The sequence below is a fragment of the Lolium rigidum genome, chromosome 3 (assembly GCF_022539505.1).
Source record: "Lolium rigidum isolate FL_2022 chromosome 3, APGP_CSIRO_Lrig_0.1, whole genome shotgun sequence".
Classification (NCBI taxonomy): Eukaryota; Viridiplantae; Streptophyta; class Magnoliopsida; order Poales; family Poaceae; genus Lolium; species Lolium rigidum.
In genome coordinates, this window is record NC_061510.1 from 16078579 (window position 1) to 16100772 (window position 22194).

The 22194-nt window shown below is 47.3% G+C and overlaps 3 protein-coding genes across 3 annotated transcripts; 1 reads left to right on the top strand and 2 right to left on the bottom strand.

Annotated features, from left to right (window-relative positions):
• Positions 1-237: 237 nt before the first annotated feature.
• Positions 238-9989, top strand: LOC124694397 (zinc finger CCCH domain-containing protein 44-like). The gene is made up of 12 exons (XM_047227386.1): positions 238-560; positions 661-740; positions 1930-2123; positions 2773-3724; positions 3966-4093; positions 4573-4632; positions 4730-4780; positions 4884-4954; positions 5372-5517; positions 5845-8808; positions 8887-9005; positions 9213-9989. Exons 1-12 carry the CDS (start codon positions 238-240, stop codon positions 9687-9689), a joined length of 5565 nt encoding a protein of 1854 aa, XP_047083342.1. The 3' UTR covers positions 9690-9989.
• Positions 9990-13274: 3285 nt separating this feature from the next.
• On the bottom strand, positions 13275-17046 carry LOC124701215 (transmembrane and coiled-coil domain-containing protein 4-like). Its single transcript, XM_047233265.1, has 15 exons — positions 16796-17046; positions 16631-16712; positions 16000-16425; positions 15669-15834; positions 15410-15562; positions 15146-15243; positions 14940-15031; positions 14774-14844; positions 14561-14696; positions 14283-14342; positions 14119-14201; positions 13970-14046; positions 13784-13854; positions 13603-13660; positions 13275-13532 (listed from the first exon to the last, which is right to left on the bottom strand). The coding sequence occupies exons 1-15, from the start codon at positions 17044-17046 to the stop codon at positions 13395-13397; spliced, it is 1962 nt and encodes a 653-aa protein (XP_047089221.1). The 3' UTR covers positions 13275-13394.
• Positions 17047-18244: 1198 nt separating this feature from the next.
• LOC124694398 (AAA-ATPase ASD, mitochondrial-like) lies at positions 18245-19729 on the bottom strand. The gene has a single exon (XM_047227387.1). The coding sequence runs from the start codon at positions 19727-19729 to the stop codon at positions 18245-18247; it is 1485 nt and encodes a 494-aa protein (XP_047083343.1).
• Positions 19730-22194: the final 2465 nt, after the last annotated feature.

A 22194-nucleotide genomic window follows, 5' to 3' on the forward strand; every position in this document is an offset into this window, starting at 1 on the left:
CCTGGCCAAAGCCGGAAATTATTATTCCCATTTCACACACCTCCTAGTCTAGCCTAGTCTTCCTCCTCCCTCTCTCTCCTCCATCCCAGCACGCGACGCGCCTCAACTCCTCTGTAGCAATAGGGGCGGGCGGTGGGTGGACCTTCCGCCTCCGGATTCGGCCGAGCCCCAAGACGGCGACCGCGCGCGACGGCCGGAGGAGCCTAGACCCCGCGCGCGCCCGCCCGCCGCCGATCCATGGACGGCGGGCCGTCGGGGATGGACGACGACTCGCACTTCCTCGGATCGATGATGGGGGACACCGTCCTAGCCCAGCCCGCCGCAGCCCCGGCAACCGCCCCCGCGGTACCAGCTCCACCTCCGTACCAGCAGCAGCAGCAAATAGCGCCGCCGCCGAAGAAGAGGAGGGGGAGGCCGCCGAGGAACCAGCTCGGGCCCGCCGCCCCCGCCCCCACCGCGGCCGCGAAGCAGGCGGCGGCGCGGAAGAAGGAGGAGGACGACGAGGAGGTCGTCTGCTTCATCTGCTTCGACGGGGGAGACCTCGTCGTATGCGATCGGAGGTGGGTGGGTCGGTAGTTGCTGCTTGCGTAGGGGAATGAAACAACTCCCTAGCTCACAAGCCTGATTTCGGTTTGCGTTTGCTCTCTCTTCTGCGTGCAGGGGCTGCCCCAAGGTGTACCATCCCGCCTGCGTCAAGCGGGACGAGGCCTTCTTCCAGGGGCGCAGCAAGTGGAACTGCGGTCAGCTCCCCCAAACCTAGCCTCGCCTCGCCCGCGCGCTACTGCTAAGATTCTTCTCCATGCTTGCTAGCTTAATCATGCAATTAGATGCCGCCACATGGCTTCGCTTCTCGCACGCTAACTGCCAAGCAAATTGAGCATTCACTAAATACTTGCGAGGGAGGGACATTCAGCCAGCGTGCTGAGCTACTTGATGATGAGGATGTGGCCTTGTCTCATCCGAGTGAAGACACACCACTTTATCAACGAGTGCCATCTTTACAGCAACAAGGGTTTATCGATGAAAAACCGTCATACTCACAACCGATTAATAGATTCTTACTCAATGTTCAGTCAGCATACCCATTTCACGATAGAGATTAAGCAATGCGCGCAGCAAGTGGAACTGCAGTCAGCTCTCCCCCAAACCTCGCATCGCCCGCGCGCACTGCTCAGCTTCTTCTACATGCTAGCTACCATAATCATGCAATTAGATGCCGCCAGATGGCTTTGCTTCTCTCATGCTAACTGCCAAGCAAGTTTTGCAACGGGAATAGCTCGGAATGCTGAGCTAATTCGCCATGCTCTGCTCTTGTCTGGTCCAAGTGAAGAGACCACTTTATTCATCGATTATCATCCATGACTGCCATTCTTTAGAGCGACATGGTTACTGATTTGCTAGCTGCCACTAATGCTTGCTGCTTCTCCATGCTAGCTAGCTAGTTAGCCAGCTCTTTATCGAAAAAAACCTAGTTATCCAGCTTAATAGGGGTAGGGTGTGCGTGTGTGCGTTCATAGGGGTGATTGTATGCGCGTGTATGTGAGCGTCTGCGTTTGTACTGTGTTTCTCAAAAAAAAATTATGCAATTGGATGCCGTTGCTTCTCCCGCGCTAACTGCCAAGCAAGTTGAACATTCACTAAATACTTGCGATGATGTGCATTCTGCGTGCTGAGCTACTTGATGATGATGATGATGTGCCCTTGTCTCATCCGAGCAAAGTGGCCACTTTAGAGCAACGGGGTTTATTAATGAAAAACCATCATACTCACAATTGACTAATACATTCTTACTAAATGTTCAGACATCGTAGCGATTTCGCGGTAGAGATTAAGCAATGCCCACGCCTTTTTAAAAACTCTTATTAGTCAAGCCCGGCAATCCAGCTATACCTACTAACCGATGCTGTTTGTCCGCATTCTGCGTTTCAGGCTGGCACATATGCAGCAGCTGCGAGAAGGCGGCAGTGCACTACATGTGCTACACCTGCACCTTCTCCGTCTGCAAAGTCTGCATCAAGCACGGCAAGTTCTTCAGCGTCAGGGGGAACAAGGGCTTCTGCGACACCTGCTACGGGACCATAGTGTTGGTAGAGGCAAAAGACGAAGGCGGTGATACGACTAAGGTATGCACACAAATCCATAAAATCGCCCTTCATTTCATGCTAGTATCTAAAAAAACATTGGGTTCACCTCGATTTCGGGGCTCGGGCATTTTATGCCAGCTTCAAAGGAGTAGTTTCTCCTCCTGGTAGAGAGAGTTTGCGAAATTTATTCTATCATCTTCTTACTTGTATGGCATGTTTTTGTAGAGGCTAATTGATTCGCGTCCGCACAGTAGTTTTGTTATCTTCGTTCTTTCCATTTCATCTTCTTGCATCACAGCATTCCAAAAAATTGTAACTCTGCACCCCAAGTGGCTTTAGTGATCATGACGCTCCAAGTAGCTGTACGGAAGCACTATCACTGCATAATTGCGATGTGATTACCAGTGTGTACCCCTTTTTTTAAATTGGCCAAAATATAATGTAACTATCCCAAGTTATCTTTCTACACTTCCGAAATATCTTACTCAGCAGAAATTAGCAATATCAAGCAAAGAGTGTAGTGTTACTGGTCAACGATCTCATGTGCAGCTAGCATTATGCTCCTTAGTGAAATATAGCGACCATGACCAAACTGCTAGTTGGCGCCCTTCGCTCTTGGGCTTCGTTGGCTGCTTACATTCTCCAATTGGCTCTCTTCCTTTTTCATGTATGTTTCTGTTTATTGCAGGTTAAGGTTGATTTTGATGATCGATTGAGCTGGGAATACCTGTTCAAGCTATATTGGTTGGATCTGAAAGGGAAGCTTTCATTAACAATGGAAGAACTGACTGATGCCAAGAGTCGATGGAATGCTCCTATCACGTACGCTAGGAAAGAAAAGGATGAATCATCTGATGATCTATATGATGCTAATTATGACGAGGGTGCTGGTTCTGACTGCTCCCCAGGAAAACGAAAGCGTGCTAATGCTTCAAGGAAAAAGGGTCAAAGACGACGAAAAGCACATTCTGTTTGTAATGTAAAAGTTGAAAATGCAGAGATCGCAACTGGAAATGCAGAAAGTCTGCCCAAGAAAGAACCAAGTGAAGGGGTGCCACTGGATTCCAAATGGGCTTCACCAGAGTTACTCGAGTTTGTGGGCCACATGAGAGACGGTGACCAATCTTTTATTTCCCAGTTTGACGTACAGGCTATTTTGCTTGAATACATAAAAAAGAATGACCTCCGCAATCCTCGAAGGAAAAGTCAAATTATCTGTGATTCAAGACTTCACCGCTTGTTCAGAAAAACGCATGTTGCTCATTTTGAGATGTTGAGGCTTCTGGAGATGCACTTTATTGCAACTGATGCTTCAACAGTAAATAATGGCAACCATGATACCATCAATGTTAATTCAGCTCAGATAGATGACAGTGGATATGGTGAGATAACAGACAAACCGTGTCCTGGTAGGAAGAAGAGGATGCATAGAAAGATAGAAAGAGAACCACTGGCAAATCTCAAGGATTACGCAGCAATTGATATGCACAATATAAATTTGATTTACATGCGTCGCAGCTTGATGGAAGATCTTCTTGATGATCCCACATTCTCAGACAAAATTTCTGGGGGTTTTGTGAGGATAAAAATTACCGATGTTGGACAGAAGCAACATATGTATCGTCTTGTAAAAGTAGTTGGTAAGATTTTTAACTCTGTAACTTCTACTACCTCTGTCTGGAAATGAACGATGTTTTAAACTAGTACTATATAAACAAACTGTAGATCTGTAAGAGGAAAATAGTATTCTTAGATTTATTCATATAAGACATTTTGATAATATTGTAATACTGAAGACTGCTGATATCCAAATGTCATCTACTTACGAAAGGTAGAAGTATCTATACAGATTTAATTGAATCAGATTTTGTTATTGTTCAGGGACGCATAAGGTTTCAGAAAAATACAGCACGGGGAAGAAAACAACAAATTTTGCACTCGAGATATTAAATCTAAGCAAAAAGGAGATTATCACGATGGATACAATATCAAATCAGGACTTTACAGAGGTCAGATATACATCTCTCTCTCTCTCTCTCTCTCTCTCTCTCTCTCTCTCTCTCTCTCTCTCTCTCGTGATAGTTTTTTAGAGTCTATCTTTAAAGATGAATGGATATGCAATACCATTACATACTTTATGAGTTCACAAAGTCTTCTGTCCATATAGTTACTCTACTCCTAGTCTGCATCATTGTATACGTGATGGTGACACAGGTTTGCTTACTATTAATAGCTAGGTATAGAATGGGCTTACTTGTAAGTGTTGCACATGCAAGATCTATAAACATGAGGGGATTTTCCTGCTCTTGGCATTTGGCGTAAGGATTTTGGTTATGTGCATGTGTTCTTTTTTAGATATGTAAAAATTCACTCTGACTAATTCAATATTCTGGTTCTGATTACCATTGTGCTGCTGATCGAAACGTCAATACTTCCCTTGCCACCTTCTTTTGCTGTCTCAGTGAATTATCTGTATTTATATGTGTAGGAGGAGTGCAGACGCTTGAGGCAGAGCATGAAGTATAATCTAATCAGCCGACTAAAAGTGGTACAGCTTTATTAGATTAAACACCTGATGAGCAACTGATTTCCTGGTTTGTCAAGTGCAGGTCTAATCTGCTGTTTGTTTTGTTTTATCTATTCAGGGTGATATTCAAGAGAAAGCCACGATCTTCCAGTCTGTAAGATTTAATGATGTAAGGACAATCTTACTGCAATAAAATTACATGTACAAGTCTTGATTAATATTTGTTTTCTTCCAAAATTTCTGATTTATACTACTGCCTGAAATTTCAACAGCGGTTGGAAAATGAGAAGCAGAGGCTGGGCTATCTTCGAGACCGTGCAAGTGAAACAGGACGCAAAAAGGAATATCCTAATGAGCCTCGAGCTGCCTACAAGTTGCTAGTTTTGCATTCTTACTTAATCTGGTGCTCATGTTCTTTGTTGGCTCTAGGTGATCTGGAATGTCTTTAGACTTGAGTGTTAATCTTTTAATCTCAGACCATAGATTTACAAATATGCCGTAAAAAGATCGCAGTGTACAAATATGTTGAATACGTTTAGGTGTGAATTGCTGATCTGAACTCACATGGATAATCATTTATTTAACGAGTTAGAATTGCTGTGAAATCTTAGGGCGCCCCTCCTTTTGTTTCATTGCTTTGTTTTAGTTATCTTCTTGTAGGTGCACATAAGTTATGTTCGTTCACCCAGCTCTTATTCAACACCATGATAACCTAAAGCAACTCTATTTGTCTATCTGGTGAACCTTAACTGTATCATACACTTCGAGAGTATGTGGAAAAGCTGGAGCTCCTGAACACTTCCGAGGAAAGAACGCGCATAATGAATGAACTTCTAGAAGTACATGTTGATTCTCATATGGATCCAGAGTATGATTCTGCTGAAGAAATGGAGGATAAACCGGCTGGTATTTATCTACTTATAATATTAATTCTGTATTTACTTATAATTAATAAAGTATTAAAATGTAACTAGTGATCTGTCATTCAATGGATAGGGATTAGCTGCTTAAATTCATTAGGTGTGCTGAAGTAGCTATCTATAGATGTTGCAATAGTTTATTCTGATCCGTTCAATTTTTTTCACTTGAATATTGTCAATTAACTGGAACATCTCTCCTCAGTTTATTTAATGCAAAGTTAAATTCAGCTAACGCAACAACTGGCCAATGCAATCTGGTTTTTTGCATTAACCAAATTTAATATTTGATATCATCTCTCTTGGTTATGTGCAGTTGAACAGAATGAAAATGGCAAAAGATCAAAGGGGTTCTCACCAATTAAAGTGCAAAATTTTGCAAAGAAAATGGCTGATGCTATCCGCCATCCCAAAAACCTATCTAAACAGAGTACATCACAGAAATTGGGAGCAGTAAGAAACTCCAAGAATTTCCATTCAACAAATGGTATGGATATTCCAAAATCTGGCATGAATATAAGCAGCAGGATCTCAGAAGCTGCACCCCTTTCATCTTCCCCAGTAAAACTATCAACTGACATAGAGCCAGAGAAAGTATGGCATTACAAGGATCCTTCTGGAAATGTCCAGGGTCCATTTACTCTTTTGCAGCTATCTAAATGGACAGCTTACTTCCCACGTGACCTGAGAGTATGGCTGATTTTTGAGAGTGAAGAAAGATCATTGCTCTTGACAGAAGTGCTTTCAAAACAACCAAAAGATTTTGGTCAGGCTGCGTCAGTTAGAAGTAGTAAAACAACATTGGCAGGCTCTGCACAGCACAGAAACAGCTCAAACGTGGATATGAATAGCACTCTATCCCCAGTTGGTTATAATATGTCTTCTATTCCAGAAAGGGGAAGTGCGCACGCTTCAGATGGCAGGTTTTCTCTAAAAACAAGCTCGGTTCCACCAAAGGTTGCTGACAATGATAATTGTCGAATTCAGCAGCATGCCAAGTATTCAGGTTTTGTTTCATCTTCTGGGAGTCTACATGCACAGCCAGACTTGAAACATGATGCAGTACAGGGAAGATGCTCTGCTGAATGGAATAATGGCCACAGCCGGGGCGATCTGTGGAGTCCAAGCACGACACAGGCAAGTTGCAGCGGGCAGAATAGTGTAGAATCTCATAATAATCATCATGCCTCACGGTCACTGGTTCAGCATGATTCTAAAAGTAGTTTACAAGAAGGTTCTCTAAAGGATTTAGATTTGAGGCAGGAACATTCACGGACTATACCTACTCAACTAGCCAGGAGAGATGTCCCCAGCCCTGTACTTGCTTTGAGCCCATCTGAGTCCAGAACTGCTTCAAGTCAATATGAAAGCTCTTGTTTGAGTTCAACCAATCCGAGCCTTCATGATGAACTTCATTCTTCTATTACTTCCGAAAAGGCTAAGAGTTGTGCTCCTGCAACTTCTGTTGAAGACAGAGGATCTAGTTCGCCATCTGGCATGCTGACCCACTCTGAAAGAGTTCCATCCATTTCTGAAACATGCAAGGTGGGGGAGATAAAGAACGAGCAAAAAATATGTGAAGCTGATGCATCAAATGCTTCAGTTAACCAGTCTCCTCAGTCCAAGATGTTCCCTGATTCTTCTCCTGATAACCAAGACATTGAACGCGAATACCCTAGTGCAACTCAGAAGTCTGAGAGTAAGAAATCTATGGACCAGTTAGGGTCAACATCATTACCACTTGAAATTATAGATGCCAAGATACCTGACCAATTGCCAGTTGATATTGTTTCGCAAAAATCTGATCTTCCAACTGATGAAAAACGTGCCACGGATTCAGTATCTAACCCGCAAAAGGCAGATTTAAGTGGAGAAGACTCGCATACTCAAAAAGAATGCTACAGCGAGCCTATTCTTGCCCCAATGGAGAAATCAGTAGCTGATCCTGCTTCTTGTGCAGAGACGATAGATGCTCCTGATGTTCCGGAATTAGTATCTGGTCCTCCAACTGAGGAAATGGGGGTCACGGATTCAGTACCTAACATTGAGAAAGCAGATTTGAGTGGTGAAGATTCAAATACTCAAAAAGAGCGTTACACTGAGGCTACTCTTCTCACAAGGGAGAAATTGATAGCTGATCCCGTTTCTTGTGCTGAGACGATTAACGTGTCTGATGTTCCGGAATCAGTATCTAATCTAGAGAAAAGAGATTCTAAGGGTCAAGATTCAAGTATTCAAAAAGAATTGTACAAGGAGTCTGGTCTTGTCGCGAGTGAGAAAACGGTAGCTGATGCTTCTTGTGCCAAGTCAGATTTGTCTCATGTTCCGGGAAGAGATTTCAAGGGTGAAGATTCAAATATCCAAGAAGAACTGTATAGCAAAGCTGCTCTTGTCACAACTGAGAAAATGGTGGCTGAACCCTCCTCTTGTTCCAAGTCAATAGATGTGTCCAATGTTTTGCAATCAGTATCTAACCTGGAGCGAAGAGATTTGAAAGATGAAGATTCAGTTATTCAAAAGGAATTGTTTAGTGAGTCCACTCCTGTCACAAGTGAGAAAATGGTGGTTGAACCTGTCTCTTGGTCTGAGTCAATAGATGTGTCTGATGTTTTGCAATCAGTATCTAATCTGGAAAGAAGAAATCTAAAAGATAAAGATTCAATTATTCAAAAGGAACTGTTCAGTGAGTCTACTCTTGTCACAAGTGAGAAATTGGTGGTTGATCCCGCTCCTTGTGCTGAGTCGATTGATGTCTCCGATGTCTTGGACTCAGTATTTAACCTAGAGAGAGCAGGTTTGAAAGCTGAACACTCGAATATTCAGAAGGAATTGCGGGAGGAGTCTACTACTGTCACAAGGGAGAACATAGTAATTGAGCCTCCCTCTTGTGAGTCAGTACATGTGTCTGGTGTTGTGGGATCAGTATTTAACTTGAATAAGACATATTTAGAAGGTGAAGGCTCAGATATTCAAAAAGAATTGCATGAAGGGTCTACTCTTGTCACAAGAGAGAACGTGGTGCCTGATGCCTTGGAGTCTTTAATAGAACGGAATCGTGGGACTTTGTGCATGGATGCAATAGCAGCAATAGAAGAATTCATGACCACTTCACCTGGGGAAGAACCACAATGCTCTAGCCCCATCGCATTATCTCCCTGGGGTGAATCTGGTTACTATCAAGGTGATGCTGTTGATTCTGGGCTATGGGGTGTCCAAGATGACTCAATCAATGATATGTGGTCATTGCTGTCACCGACGCCTGCTCCCCAACATTTATCTGGTTAGTTAGTCAGTACGTCAATGTTTAGCATGCCTTCATTGTTTCTGTATTGTTTAATCATCCATTCCTCTCCTCCAGGGGCTAAATCCGATGGGAGCGGCATTCACGGTATCAATGCGGTAGCTGCTACCCAAGGAGAGATTGATTTTTTCCAAAGAGGTCCAACACCAGGGGAGTATTGGGGATTGACTGAGCAGGTAGTAATATATTATCCTGACATCTGGCCAACATTTGCCTTCCTATTCCCTCCATTCCAAATTAGTTGACACAGCTTTAGTCAGATTTGGTCTAGTATCTAGACACGTTTCAGTGTGTAGGTTCACTCATTTTGGCTGTGTCAACTAATTTGGAACGGAGGGAGTACATTACATTCCATATGAATTGAGTTTTCTGTGCTTATGTAGGAGAAACCGAAAGCAACTGCTGCGCCAGTATCATCATCAGTAGATTTGAACACAGGATTATTTGGTTGGCAACCATCAGCCAGTGAGAGGCCAATCATGGAAGCCGCATGGAGCACTAGCCAGAATCCAAACTTGTACTACAATTACCAAACAGCAGCATCAGTTAGAACCTCTCAGGAAGCATCAGTGAAGCGGGAAGTATTCACTGAATATGATGCCGCTAATTCGGGAGGAGCACTAGGGAACAACACGAAGAGCTGGAACGCGTCCACTGGTAATGCCAACCGAGGCAGCCAGCGCCGTGACAGGTACTCTCAGATCAGCGAGTCCTGGCTTCTCAGCTCAAACAACTCTAGGAGTAGGTCAGATGCACTTGGCGGCGGTGGGACATCACGAACAGCCCCGAGGGGGGCATGTAAATTCCACGAGAACGGGTACTGCAGGAAGGGTTCCTCCTGTAACTACCTGCACCGTTAATAATTTGTGTCTACGGTAGAGGAGAAGATGATTTTGAGGTTCTTTGCTCCACTTTTGTATAGTCTAATCACGGTGGTAGTCAACTTAGGGCGCACACGATCTTCTTGGCTCCATTCAATTGTAGTAGTAAGGAGTACCGAGTAATATATGTGTAGCGTAGGAGCATTTCTGAGTGTCTGTCTGTCCCCAGGTAGATTTCTCTGCTGGGTCATGGCATAATCGAATGGAACTGCATTTGTACCAAAAACTATTTCATCGTGGCCTCGATTTGCCTGATGTATTGTGAACTGTGATATCTAACTGGCTGCCCTAGCTTTCTTTTCTGGTGCTGGCAGAATGGCGAGAAGATCGTGCTTCGAGGATAGAACTGCTCCTTGCGTCGCACCCCACGCGACGCCAGGAGCCCACCCTCACCGCGCCGCCAGCAGCCGGCCTACGCCGCCCCCTGCCGCCGCTGCCGCCGGCCCTTGCCGCGGTGGCGGCGGGCCTCATCTTCAAAGGGGGTGAGGTGGGTCCGAGTTCTTCTCCGTCGGGGTGGCCGGCCCGTGTGGGGCGTCGCCGGCCGGGAGGAAGGAAGCCGGGCGGCGGCCTCGGGGCCCCGTCCGCTGCGGCGACGGGTGGTGCGGGCGGGCGCTGCGGGCCGCGACGGCGTGGCCGGGGCGCGGCAGCGAGTGGCGGCGGGCGGGCCGACCCGGGCTCGATCCGGGCCGTGGTGGGTTTGTCCGGCGGGCGGCGAGCTAGGAGGTGGCGCGACGGAGGGTGGGCGCGGTTGCGGTTCTCGTTCGCGGCGGGGCGCGGCCCGGTGGCGCGGCTCGCTTCGGTGGTGAGGGCGGGCGCCGTGCGGCCCCGTGTAGCGCGGTGGTGTCTGCGGAGGGCGCGGCTCGGGCGTCGTGCCGCTGCTGCGGCGGCTCGTCGCGGGCGAGGTGCCGCTGGCTCGCTGCGGAAGGGTTCCGGCGGGGTGCCGGGGCGGCTGCCCCGGGCAGCGGAGGTGTGTTGGTGGGCGAGGTGGTCGACGGCATTGGTATGCGGGCTGGCCATGGCTGTCCTGCCGGTGTAGGAGGCCTCAACGGGAGGGGGCTTGCTCCGGGTGAAAGCTCAGCCCGACTAGGTCGGTGCCGGCGATGGCGACGCCCCGAGGCGCCGTTCCCCTTCTTGAAGGCATCGTTGTGGAGCTCTTACCTCTCCTAGCTTCAAGGTTTCGTGCTCTCCGGGTGAAAACCCAAGCTCTTGCCTCGGCCGGAGCGGGCGACGGCGGCGATCTCGTCGCTTCCCTTCTTGGAGGCGTCGTCTTTGGAGCGCATGACCTTCACTCGGCGAGGGTGGCTTGTTTGCCGGGCTGCGTTGCATTGCCGTCTGCGTTGGAGGATGCGCAGGCGGCGGCCTCGGGTAGGTGGTCGTGAGCGCGGGGCGGCGGCCCCGGAAGGCGGTGCGGCAACATCTCTATGGTGCGGGGATGTGGCTTGCCACGGCTTGGGTGGCGACCCCGGCCGTGTGGGCGGCGGGGCAGTCGGCTCGGTCTGATGCGTCCTGGTGGGGACGGTCGGACGTTATGTCGGGGCGGCGGCCCCGGATGAGTTGGTGTGATGCCCGTGGTCTGCGGCCGTTTGCCCTGTGCAACTTGGGTTGCGGGTGGACGATTCGTGCGGCGTTGCAGCTCGAGAGCGAGCGGTGGTACGTCGGGGCGGCGGCCCCGGAAGGTGGTGGTGGTCTTGGTGGACGTGCAGGGCACGACGGAGCAGCGGTATGTCGGAGCGGCGGCTCCGAATGTTCGTCGTCTTGGCAGTGTTGAGGACATCGACTTTGTGTCGCGAGGGCGACAAGGTCGTTTTGGCGCAGTTCTGTGAGAGGTTCGTCTTCAGCTATGTTGGAGTGTCCCGTGTCTGCTCCTCCCATAGTAGGTACGGCGTCTTCTCTCCGGTTTGGTTGGATGGCAAGCTAGTCTTGGCGAGTGTGTCATCGTCCGCTTGTATCAGTAGTGGGTTTGAGTGGGTTTGTCCTTGTGGCGTGGCGAGTGTGGGCTTGGCCCCGTGGTGTCTTTGTATGGTTTTCGCATGGTTTTCTCCTAAAAACTATGCACTTTCTGCTTAATTAATGGATGGGGCAAAGCTTTTGCCTCCGTTTCAAAAAAAAAAAAAAAAAAGAATGGTACCCTTTAGGATAGCTTCCTGGTACACTGAGTGCCTGGTAAAAGGTGATACCTGATGTGCTGCGTGCAAGAAAACTTGGCAAAGTTAGGCAGGTCATTATGATGAAAATTCTATTCAAAAAGTTGCTTCCTCACTTCTAAAATAAGTGTCACAACTCTATGGATGTACTACAACTAAAATGCATCTATTTACAATTGTATGTAGACAAATTTGTGACTTCGTTCTAGAATAAAGTGTCTCAACTTTAATTAGATATGGATGTATCTATAAATAAAATGCATCTAGATACATCTATATCTAGGTAAATTTACGACACTTATTTTAGAATGAAGGTAGCAGCAGATACGACGGAAATGTTAATGTTGAAAGTTACTGGTAGCGTAAACTTAATGATCTATTGAGAAGAGCAATGTCCTCTGTAATTTGCACAGGGTTTTGATGCTCCGGCTTTAATGCCAGTGGCAACGACCTCGTCGAACGCCTCCTCCTCCACCTCTTCTATCTCCTCTCCCTCCTCGGCTTCGTACACTTAGTCAAAGATGGGTAGAGGGGAACTTTCGATATCTACAACGCTCGACTCTAGCATGTTAACCAACGATGCTGACCCACCGCGCGAACTGCACAAATGAAACTCGGGTGGTTTAATGAATGTTTTGGGCAACGCAGATCCGAGAAAGCAGAAATTGGTTAACTAGATGTAGCGGGCGTCACCGTCAAGGAGGGAACCATCGTTGTCGGGGAGGTAGAGGAGTGGAGGAATCACCAGCAGGCACTGTCTCTTCGCTCCGGTGCAGCATCGTGGGTGGCAAAGAGGAGGAAGTATGCAGCGAAGTGAATCGCTCTACCCGAAATTTGCGTATATGCAGCTTTTCACGAGGTGGTGGGAGTTTGCTTCATTTTTTTTGGATCCCACGTGTTTTCTTGTATATGCTTGGGACATTTTTTCGGCCCGATACTGTATTGACGGTTATTTTCCGAGTTTCGGGCAGATGGGGGCAAGAGATGCTCTAGACAACCTTCACAGAGTCGGGATAGGTCTGCTACTATGTTTGGCGCCCAGGCTCTTGAACCCATAGCCTCGAGCAGGACGGGCCGCAGTATGTCCCTAGCTGCCAAACGTATTTCTTATTAAGCGTGATAACCAGTTAGATACCTAATGTGCTGCGCGCAAGAAAACGTCGTGAAAGATGGGCGAAATTAGGCAGGTGATTATGATGAAAATTCTATTCAAATAGTTTTGGTTGATACAGGGAAGATGTCAATATTACACTCCTAGATGTATTCCTAACTGTTATCCTCTTAGATTTGGTTTGGGACTTGGGAGCAATTTATCTAATGCTCAACTGTAACGGGTAAAAAGCTGATGCAGGATGCAAGAGACATAATCACGGAGCAACTGAACATAAGTGCACACAATAGCACCAGACTGATAAGTTCGTCGCCTAAGCACTTGCATGCAATAAAGGTCAAAGGCTCGTAAGGTCTTCTATATACAGAATATACACAGTTCTTTTTTCTCGATCCTCCAAGTATAACTGACATCTTTTTCTAGGCAACTTTACATCTGTTCCTTGCTAACCGCCGGTGGTAGAGGGATAAAAACAGGATAGTAGGTGTTTAGTTCAAGATGCTCCAGGATCCGTTGCGCGGCCAACAGGTAGGAGGAATGGCCATCAACAAGCTCAGTAACATCAACCTGCACAAATTGTACAGAAAGTTATGTACGAGACTGCTGAACCTAGAGAGTCAGTGATCAAGAAGCTTACATTTTCGACACCAGGAACATCAACCGCCTGTATTCCAGCCAATCCTTGGGTGAGTAGACTGCATGGGTGAATTAGTAAGTCATAGAAAAGATGGCAACCCTAAATGTTCCAGCGATGATCATCGAGTCTAAACCCTCAGCTAGGGAGTATGAATTATAAGAAAAACAACACTGTTTTATACCTTGCGCGAAAAGTGACACCAAGAATCCAGTCATCTTTGGAGTACACGTTCACAAATCTTCCAGCAACCATCTGCAGTGAAGAAGGGGCACATGAATGTCATGCAAACAGCGTGGCAAGTTTAAGATGCTTGAATGTGGCACACATGCAGCTTCATGTCATGATGTTTCTGCTTGCAGGATGGTACCTTCCTAGCAGGCTCCCACTGCTCGCCTTTCACTGAAACTGGTGCACCTAGGAGTACAACCCTCTCAACAAGTCCTTCTGTTTCCAGAAACGAGTGAGTAAATCTGCAACGAACTATAAAGATAAAGGAGGTAGTCACACAAAACATACCATTGCCACTTGATAAAGCAAGCTCCTGTAAACATTTGAATATGACACGCGCCCCTAGTGAAAACCCAACAAGGGTAACAGGCCTGGGAGGTTATTAGTATCAGCGGGAAACATAATCCGAGAAACTAAGTGCACCAAATAAAATGAGTTACATGTGGAATTACCTGTTCCCTTGCAATCCCTTCATAAGTACTTCAGCAAGCATTTTTCCTGCCTTGTCTGATCTGAAAGACCACAATAGATTATTTCAGTAAACAAATTGCTTTGGTGAACAAAAGGCACTGCAACCTATGTTGAGTGCGTATGCATTATAATGTGTTATAACATCACAATCTTCCTGGATTTAAATACACATTCTCTACAAATCAAGAGAAAATAAGCAGTACTACTGCTAAATCAGTGGGCATTGCACGCAATGAATACTACTGGAGTTTGCAGGTACCTGTCTATAGCAACGGACCATTTGCTATCAATAAAATCCGTAGCTGCAAGCAGAGTAGCGGGCCATGCAAATGCTGCAAGAAAGCCACTTAAAACTGTTCTCATCGCTCCTTGCTTCATTAATTCCAGAGCAAGTCCTGCATCAACAAATATACATGTTAACTAAAGTAAATTGCAACAGTGCAAACTAGATGTACGAATCTGCAAATATTACTTGATGTTAACCAATCTTGTATTGCTGTACTCACTGCAATTATATGCTTAGACTCCCATTGAAGAATATACCTGCCATTCGTTAGTCCATACTGTATTTAGCTTTTAAGCATGTGGATGGAGGACTGCAGTTATGATCTGAAAAAGTACTCAAAAACATTTTAGACCTTTCTAGGTTATCCTTCCATCCTTCCCAAGGCCTAACGTAGTCCTCCTTGTCAAAAGCAAATCCAGAAACCATGATGCCAACCGCAAGACGCTGAAAGGGTGAATGACATTTACAGAGACCAAATCAGTTTGATTACTAAAAGGATTGATGGCATTCTAGTGACATGGAATTTGCTGTGACATCACAAAGAGATGAAGAACTCACACCCTGATTATGGTTCTCACCAATCGGTTTGAACTCAAATTCTTTTACACTCCCAATCCTTCTGGCCATTTTGGTGCCCGTCAAGCCAGCTCCAGCAGCTGATTTACAAAGTAGAATATTTCCACACAATTATTCTTGTTGATCCATTCCATCTCTTGTGAACAAGAAGTGAAACTTTACGTGGCATAGCATGATAGCAGTATAGCATGAAGAAAAAGCTCAAATAACATCACCACAAGGGTGCGGACAGGGCCTTAGACCTACCCCCAAATGATGCAGCCACTGCCACAGAGCCAGCAACAGATCCTGCAGCAGTAGCCATAGCAGCAAATCCACTGGCTCCTATAACAGGCATAAGTGTGCCGAGCGTTGGAGCAAGAGCACCAAATCCAGCAGCAATTGCTGGAGCAGCTAAACCTGTTATGTACAATAGAGAATATGAGCCATCTGGAGTAGTGTGTGTAACAGAAACTACTCAAGATTTTTAGTGTCCCAAAGTAATTTCCACATAATTCTTTCCTACCCCCAGTAATAGCCAGTAATGCTCCCCCAGTCAACGCAGCTGCACCAATGATTCCTCCACGCTTCCATTTCGCCCATTTGCTTTTGGGAGATGCGTTTTCTCCAGACTGTTCTTGTTCTTTTGCTGCTGCCATAGCAGAGCACGCAACCATTACCTCGATGGCTTCCTACAATATATACCAGAATGGCTGATCACAAAACTATGTAACGCAGCCTGAAAACACAAAACTATATATGTTTGATGATCTAAGAATAATGCAGTTTGGTGAAACTCTATCTATAGCTATAATTCCGCTGCATGCCTGCATTGTGAAAGAACAGATTGTACAAACCATTTTGATCCACTTCACATCGAGCCATGTTGCCAGTAACCGAAGAGCGACCCGATGCCGAGCGTCGTAGCCCTTCCTGAAGCGAGATGACTTCCTGTCCTCTTCCTCTTGCGACACGGGCTTATCAGCCACGCAGGCAAAGAGAAGCGCAAACAGCAACGACATCTTGCGGTGATCGGTGGCAGGAACGTCGTCCAGGGACAGCTTATCGACTCCGAGCAAGTCCTCGGGGGAGCCTCCCGCCGGTGATTCGGCCGTACCGGAACTAGTAGAGAGACCTTGGTCACCTTCTTTGGTGGATTCATCCTCTACATGATCACTGCGCAAACTCATTGCCATCACATCGACTCCTTTGGCCAGCGCGTGCTCCTGGTCGGATCTGTCCGAAGAGCTCTCGCCGTCTTCTTCGAAGATCATCCTTAGGAACTACAAAATGGAAGTGAAAAATGAGACGCTGAGAAGCACAATTGGGGATAAACAAAGCTATGTGTTCAGAGCTTAATCCCAAATCCCACAGTGTGGAATCCCCAAATGAGCCCGGCCTGCATCTCACTGGATGAAATGTAAATCGAACTGAGGCGAGCACATGATTGGATGGAAGCCGTGTGGGAGCTAGGGTGGTGACTCGTACCGCGCCGATGTGGTGCTTGGCCTCCGGCGACGCGGCCGTCTCCTCCAGCCCCGCCCACGCCGCGGGGTTGATCTCCAGGAACCTGGCAGAAAGCGATCCCCAAACCGCGAGTAAGTGAAACTGAAGCGTTCGTGTCAGAATTCACAGTGAAATGTGGGGGCGAACCTGAAGACGGGGCGGAGGAGGCCGCGGGAGTCGTGCGTCCAGAGCCCCGCGTCGTCGGCGGCGTCCTCCCCGCTGCCTCCGGAGCTGCCGCTGCTCCCGCCGCTGGCGCTGCTGGCGCGCTCGTCGTCTGCGGCGGCGGAGGAAGGGGCGCCGAGGAGGACGGACTGGTGGATCTGCGCCTGGCGGAGCGCGAGCGCGAGCAGGGCCCCCGCCGCGTACCGCTGCGTCGGCGTCAGCAGCGCCGCCGCCATGGGTGTGGTGGGGTTTGGTTGAACGGGGCGGGCGGCGGCGGGAGTAGCGTGCAGGAGTTGGGGTGGCGTCCGCTCCGAGGGAGGTGATGCGGACCTTGGGCTGGTCGCCTTGGCGTCGCGTGGGCGGCGCCGCCGCGCCGGTGGGATTTTATATGTTTGTGGCGGTCAAGTTTCGGGAAGGTTTCAACTGCGGTCGACCTGCACGGCACGGGCCGAACTTTTTTGCCGTTAAAGGCTGCTACTACTTCAGCTTCGCATGAAAATGATACTCCTTCCTAGTCACACTAATATATAGATGTATTTATACACATTTTAATTGTAGGTACATTCATTTTAGTGGCAAGTAATATAAATTGACGGAAGTACATTAGCTTCTAGTAATATATTTTTGCTATACATCTTGAGTGGGTTGAGAATTTCTCTAAAAAAGGGCGCAAGTTGCACATCTGCATTTTTCTCTCAAAAAATGCAATTCAAAAAAGGTGCACTTTTCTCGGATGACCGAGACTTAAGAAAATCTAAGTCAACTAAATTTTGAGTAATTATGTTTGAAATATATAATATCTACAAGTTACATCAATATTAATAGAAGTCTAGAACCATTATGAATTTTTTTTACGATTTTCTTTTTATTGAATATATATTGTTGGGGTGTCTCGTCGATGGGCACAAAGATGATGTTATCGTCTTCTTGACACATCTGGCTCTGGAATGGAACTGCCCCCCACGGGTACAAATGTAATGTTGATGCACTAAAGAGAGAAGACAATATAAAAAAAAAGAGCACCAAAAATGTGGCCAAAGCGATGTTTCACCCCCAAACACACAAGAGCTCACCCCAATCTAAAAGACGAGCCAAACAAAAATCCTCCAAGCTCCTCCTCAGCCGTGGATGTACGACACAATGATGGCCCAAAGCCGAGGAAGGTGTTCGCATAGCCGTTGAAGGGGGCGCTTGGGTTCCTTCCCATCCTGTAGCCGATGGGATACACCCCATGTTTATCCGTCGACCATTGGCCGATATCAATTCCAATATCAGCTATACTTCGACTTAACATGAAATTGATGAAGCATATACATTCTGGTAAAATTTGATTAAAAAAAACATTTTGTGTAGGTAACCCCCAAAAACTGTTTATATCACAGTACTTTATAGTATTATAAATGTCCATGACTCCAAGAAATGACCTTAGCTTATCTACTTGCCATCATCGTCTTTGTCAGTGTTATCGTTCTTTTTGCTCCCTTCTTCCTCCTCATCTTGGTCGCTGCTATCGTCCTCCTCTTCCCCTTTGTCCCCGGCCACAGCTTTCTCTTTGAGCGCCGTAACCAGCCTACCAAGGTAGGCGTCGGCATCCTTCTTCTTGGACCTGGGCATCAAGTTCTCGGCCACGTCGGCCGGCGACATGTTGACCTCGCCTAAAAGCTTCTGGATTTCTGTGAACAAACTGTGGTCGGTGACGCCTAGGTAGTTGTTGGCAAGCACCTTGAAGGACTCGAAGCAGCAGTAGGACATCTCGATATGCATGTCCATCCTGCCCCGTCGGATGAGCGCTGGGTCGAGGTTCTCCTTGTGGTTGGTGGTGAACACGATGACCCGCTCGCCGCCGCACCCGGACCATAGCCCATCTATGAAGTTGAGCACACCCGAGAGGGTCACCTTGCTCTCGTTGTCGTCATCTTTCTTCTTTTGCTTGGTCTTGCCCTTCTTCTTGCGCTTGCCGGTGAGATCGATGGAGCAGTCGATGTCCTCGATGACGATGATGGACTTGTCTTTGGTGTCGATGAAAAGCCTCCGCAGCTCGCTGTTGCTCTTGACCGCGGTGAGCTCGAGGTCATAGACATCGTAGTGGAGGAAGTTGGCAATGGCGGCGATCATGGTGGACTTGCCGGTGCCAGGAGGGCCAAACAGGAGGTAGCCTCGCTTCCACGCCTTGCCGACGGAGGCGTAGAAGTCCTTGCCGTCATGGAACATCTCGAGGTCGTCAAGGATCTGCTGCTTCCTTCCGGGGTCCATGGCGAGCGTGGCAAAGGTGGAGGGATGCTCAAACTTGACGCTGCTCCATGCATCGTAGTCGCCTGACCAGTCGTCCTTGGGCTTGTTGGTGTAGAGGCTGCGTTGGCGGTTCCTGGCCATGGCTTCGCGGCCCTCGGCGAGGACGTGCGGCAGGTAGCTGTCCTCCACGAGCACCCGGTGGCGGTGGTGGAAGGTGAGGCGGTACATGCGGCGCTCGTCCGTGCGGCCGGGGTGTTCGGTGATGATGGTGGTGGCGCGGGGCACCACCTTGCTCTTGTTCCAGCACATGTTGGCTCCATGGAACTCGTCGACCACCGCCTCGTAGTCGTCCATGGATAGGCTCATGCGATCGTCGTCGATGTCGAGCGTGGCGCGGAGGCTGCGTGCGCGGGAGGCGCAGGTGGCGCTCAGGTAGGCCTCGGTGGTGAGGTAGGCCTCGCTGCGGCCGAAGAAGTCGGGATCTTTCTCGTCGATGGTGATGGTGTCGTAGGGGGATATGGCGTCGACGATCCGGGTGGTGAGGGTGTCCAGGTATTCCTTTAGCATGCTGGGGATGCACTGCTGCAGCATCGACCAGAAGAAGAGGAGGCTCGCTAACGACGTCAGCATCCCGGCGGCCCAGCCCTGGTGGCCATCGGCGCTCCTGCCGCCGAGGAACATGTCCATCGCACGATCCTCGATCGATTTAGTAATGTCGGTACACCTGCGCACGTATGCAGGGACACAGGTACCTTTTATACTACTCCAGGTACCAACCTGAATACAGCCGGGAAGAAACCCTACATGATCGAAACCCAGTCAACGCAAACAATAAGAACTCAGGAGCCTCCTGGTGTTCCTAAAAACACACACGAGCAACTGGACGGGACTCTCGCCCTCCATCTTGCATTGGTGGATTCTTATCCAAGAAAACTGCTCCTACATGTCGTATTTTTCTGGTTCAGACACGATGCTGAGCATTACCCCATGGACCAACCCAAGGGTCACTACATGAATGGCGCGCTACGCCGACGGCCTTCTCATACGCCGACGGCCTCGGCCATGGGCCGATGGGCCTACAGACCAGCCTGCAAAAAGGACCGTCGGCGTAGCGATGCCCTCGGTGTATGATACGCTACGCCGACGGCTGCCCTCGGCACATCGCGGGCCGTCGGCGTAGAACAAGCGTGCGGCCTATGTTTAACTTTGAATTGAATAGCTGAAAATGATAAAAAAAAATTCAAAAAATAAAATCTTTCGGGATGCCATGTGTTATGTCATCTAGTTGCAAAAGAATTTAACAAAAATAAATTGCAATCTTTTTGCAAAATTGCGTCATGTATCGGTAAAACAATTTTTCTGGTTGCATACGAAGTCGGGAAAAACTGTATAATATATCACAATGATCATGGGAGAAAGTTACATCCGAATTCACCAGGAATTTTCCGGTTAGCCAATTTTTAGATTCTCAAAATTCCAAATAAAAATATGAAAGCAGGAAGATTTTAGTTTTTGACCGAAATTCAGGATTTTTTTATTTTTTTAAAAAAAACTAAATTAATAATTGCATCCTCGGTAGAGATTATTATTACTTAACCATTGATATTTATTTAAGTAATTATATAAAATTCAAAATAATAAAGAGTTGTGATATCACGATCTAAGGGTTAATAGGATTAATATGGTAGTATTATCAGTAATGTTTCGTGAAGATGGAAGCTCAACCGGAAGGAACCAAGATGTTAAGCGTGCTAGGGGTGGAATAGTGTGAGGATGGGTGACCCGGGTGGGAAGCTTGACTATGAGGGGTAACTTGACCTAAGATTATGTGTAGTGTTAGAATTAAAATGATCAATGTAAGAGACTAAGAAGATGTGAAAAAAATTAAACAAATTTTTTTTTTGAAAAAATAATTTTTTTTGAAGTTGACGGACAGGACGGCGTGGCCCGCGCCGAGGGTCCATACGCCGATGAGGGCACACGTGTTTCTGTCGAGGCGGACCATCCCCAAGGATGACGGTGGTCCTCGGCGTAGACTACGCCGACGGCCTTTTAAGGCTATGCTGAGGGCTCGGTGCCATTAACGTAGCGCGCCATTCCTGTAGTGGTTTTGCCACTACGGCATGCAGCAATGCTAGACCTACGGGATTTTTGTTTCCGGATCAAACCTACTGGGTTACGTGGAAGCAAGGCATGGGGTCATGGCCCTAAAATCACGGCGAGAGAAAATTGGGAACCAACTCGGTGGCTCCACATCATCCTGTAGCAATTGTGCGTAACAGAATTCCCGTAGCAAGGCATGAGGGTCATGGCCCCAAACGTGTTCATATGGTGGGAAAAAAACATATGCTAGATTTCAGCGTGTAATTCAAAACTTTCAAAAAATCTCTTTTTTTTTTTGCGCAGTGAGTGTGTTTCCCGAGGGGCCTAGGAACACGTTTACCGGACGGCAACCAGATTTACCGCCGGAAACCAAAGCCGTGGACCAAACATAAGGGCAATCAACTGCTACAAAAGTGAACTAAAGATGGTAATCGAACTGCCGGCAAAAGTATACTAGGGTAGCCAAATTGTTGGCCAACTCGGGGGATTAGGTCTTCCCGACGCCATCTCTCACTCTTTAGCTTCGCTTTAGTCACCGGTGGCGACGAGGCCTCTCCGACAGTGAAATACAATTCTTTAAAAAATTGTGATTTCTTTGGGTAAGGGGCGAGAACATACGATCTCAATCCAAAATATCAGTCAGATTTGAATTTATTCAAGACATTGTATTTCTAAATGAAACACATCATGTTTCTACCATTAGGTTAGTTTTAGTGAAGCAGTGGATGCACTAGGTACATATCTGGTGTTGGGTTTGAAAACAATTTAAATGACAAACTTCAAATCTGGCTGAAATTTTCGAAAGTTCTCTTCGAAATTTCGTAAATTTCTTGAAATTCTATCGGGCAAAAAATATTAAGGAAACACAATATTAAACCATGTCTTTGGCTGCATTTCCTGTCCAACCCTACACTCTTAGTGGCTTCTTCTCACGTGGCATTTCCTGACAACACATATATGAGCCTCAAGGTGTTGTTGGAGGTATTTCCGGTTCATGGAGGGCCCGTCATCCTTCGGCGTTGAGATCGCTAAGCGATGCGCTGAAGGAC

Bases quoted from the DNA above. Each gene is read 5' to 3' on its own strand.
- LOC124694397 (XM_047227386.1), top strand. From the start codon at position 238: ATGGACGGCGGGCCGTCGGGGATGGACGACGACTCGCACTTCCTCGGA. The intron at 3,725-3,965 runs GTAAGATTTTTA...GTTATTGTTCAG, and splicing joins TCGTCTTGTAAAAGTAGTTG to GGACGCATAAGGTTTCAGAA. The intron at 9,006-9,212 runs GTAGTAATATAT...GTGCTTATGTAG, and splicing joins ATTGGGGATTGACTGAGCAG to GAGAAACCGAAAGCAACTGC.
- LOC124701215 (XM_047233265.1), bottom strand. From the start codon at position 17,046: ATGGCGGCGGCGCTGCTGACGCCGACGCAGCGGTACGCGGCGGGGGCC. The intron at 15,032-15,145 runs GTGAGTTCTTCA...TCACCCTTTCAG, and splicing joins GTGAGAACCATAATCAGGGT to CGTCTTGCGGTTGGCATCAT. The intron at 14,202-14,282 runs GTAATTCCACAT...ATAACCTCCCAG, and splicing joins AAGGGATTGCAAGGGAACAG to GCCTGTTACCCTTGTTGGGT.
- LOC124694398 (XM_047227387.1), bottom strand. From the start codon at position 19,729: ATGGACATGTTCCTCGGCGGCAGGAGCGCCGATGGCCACCAGGGCTGG.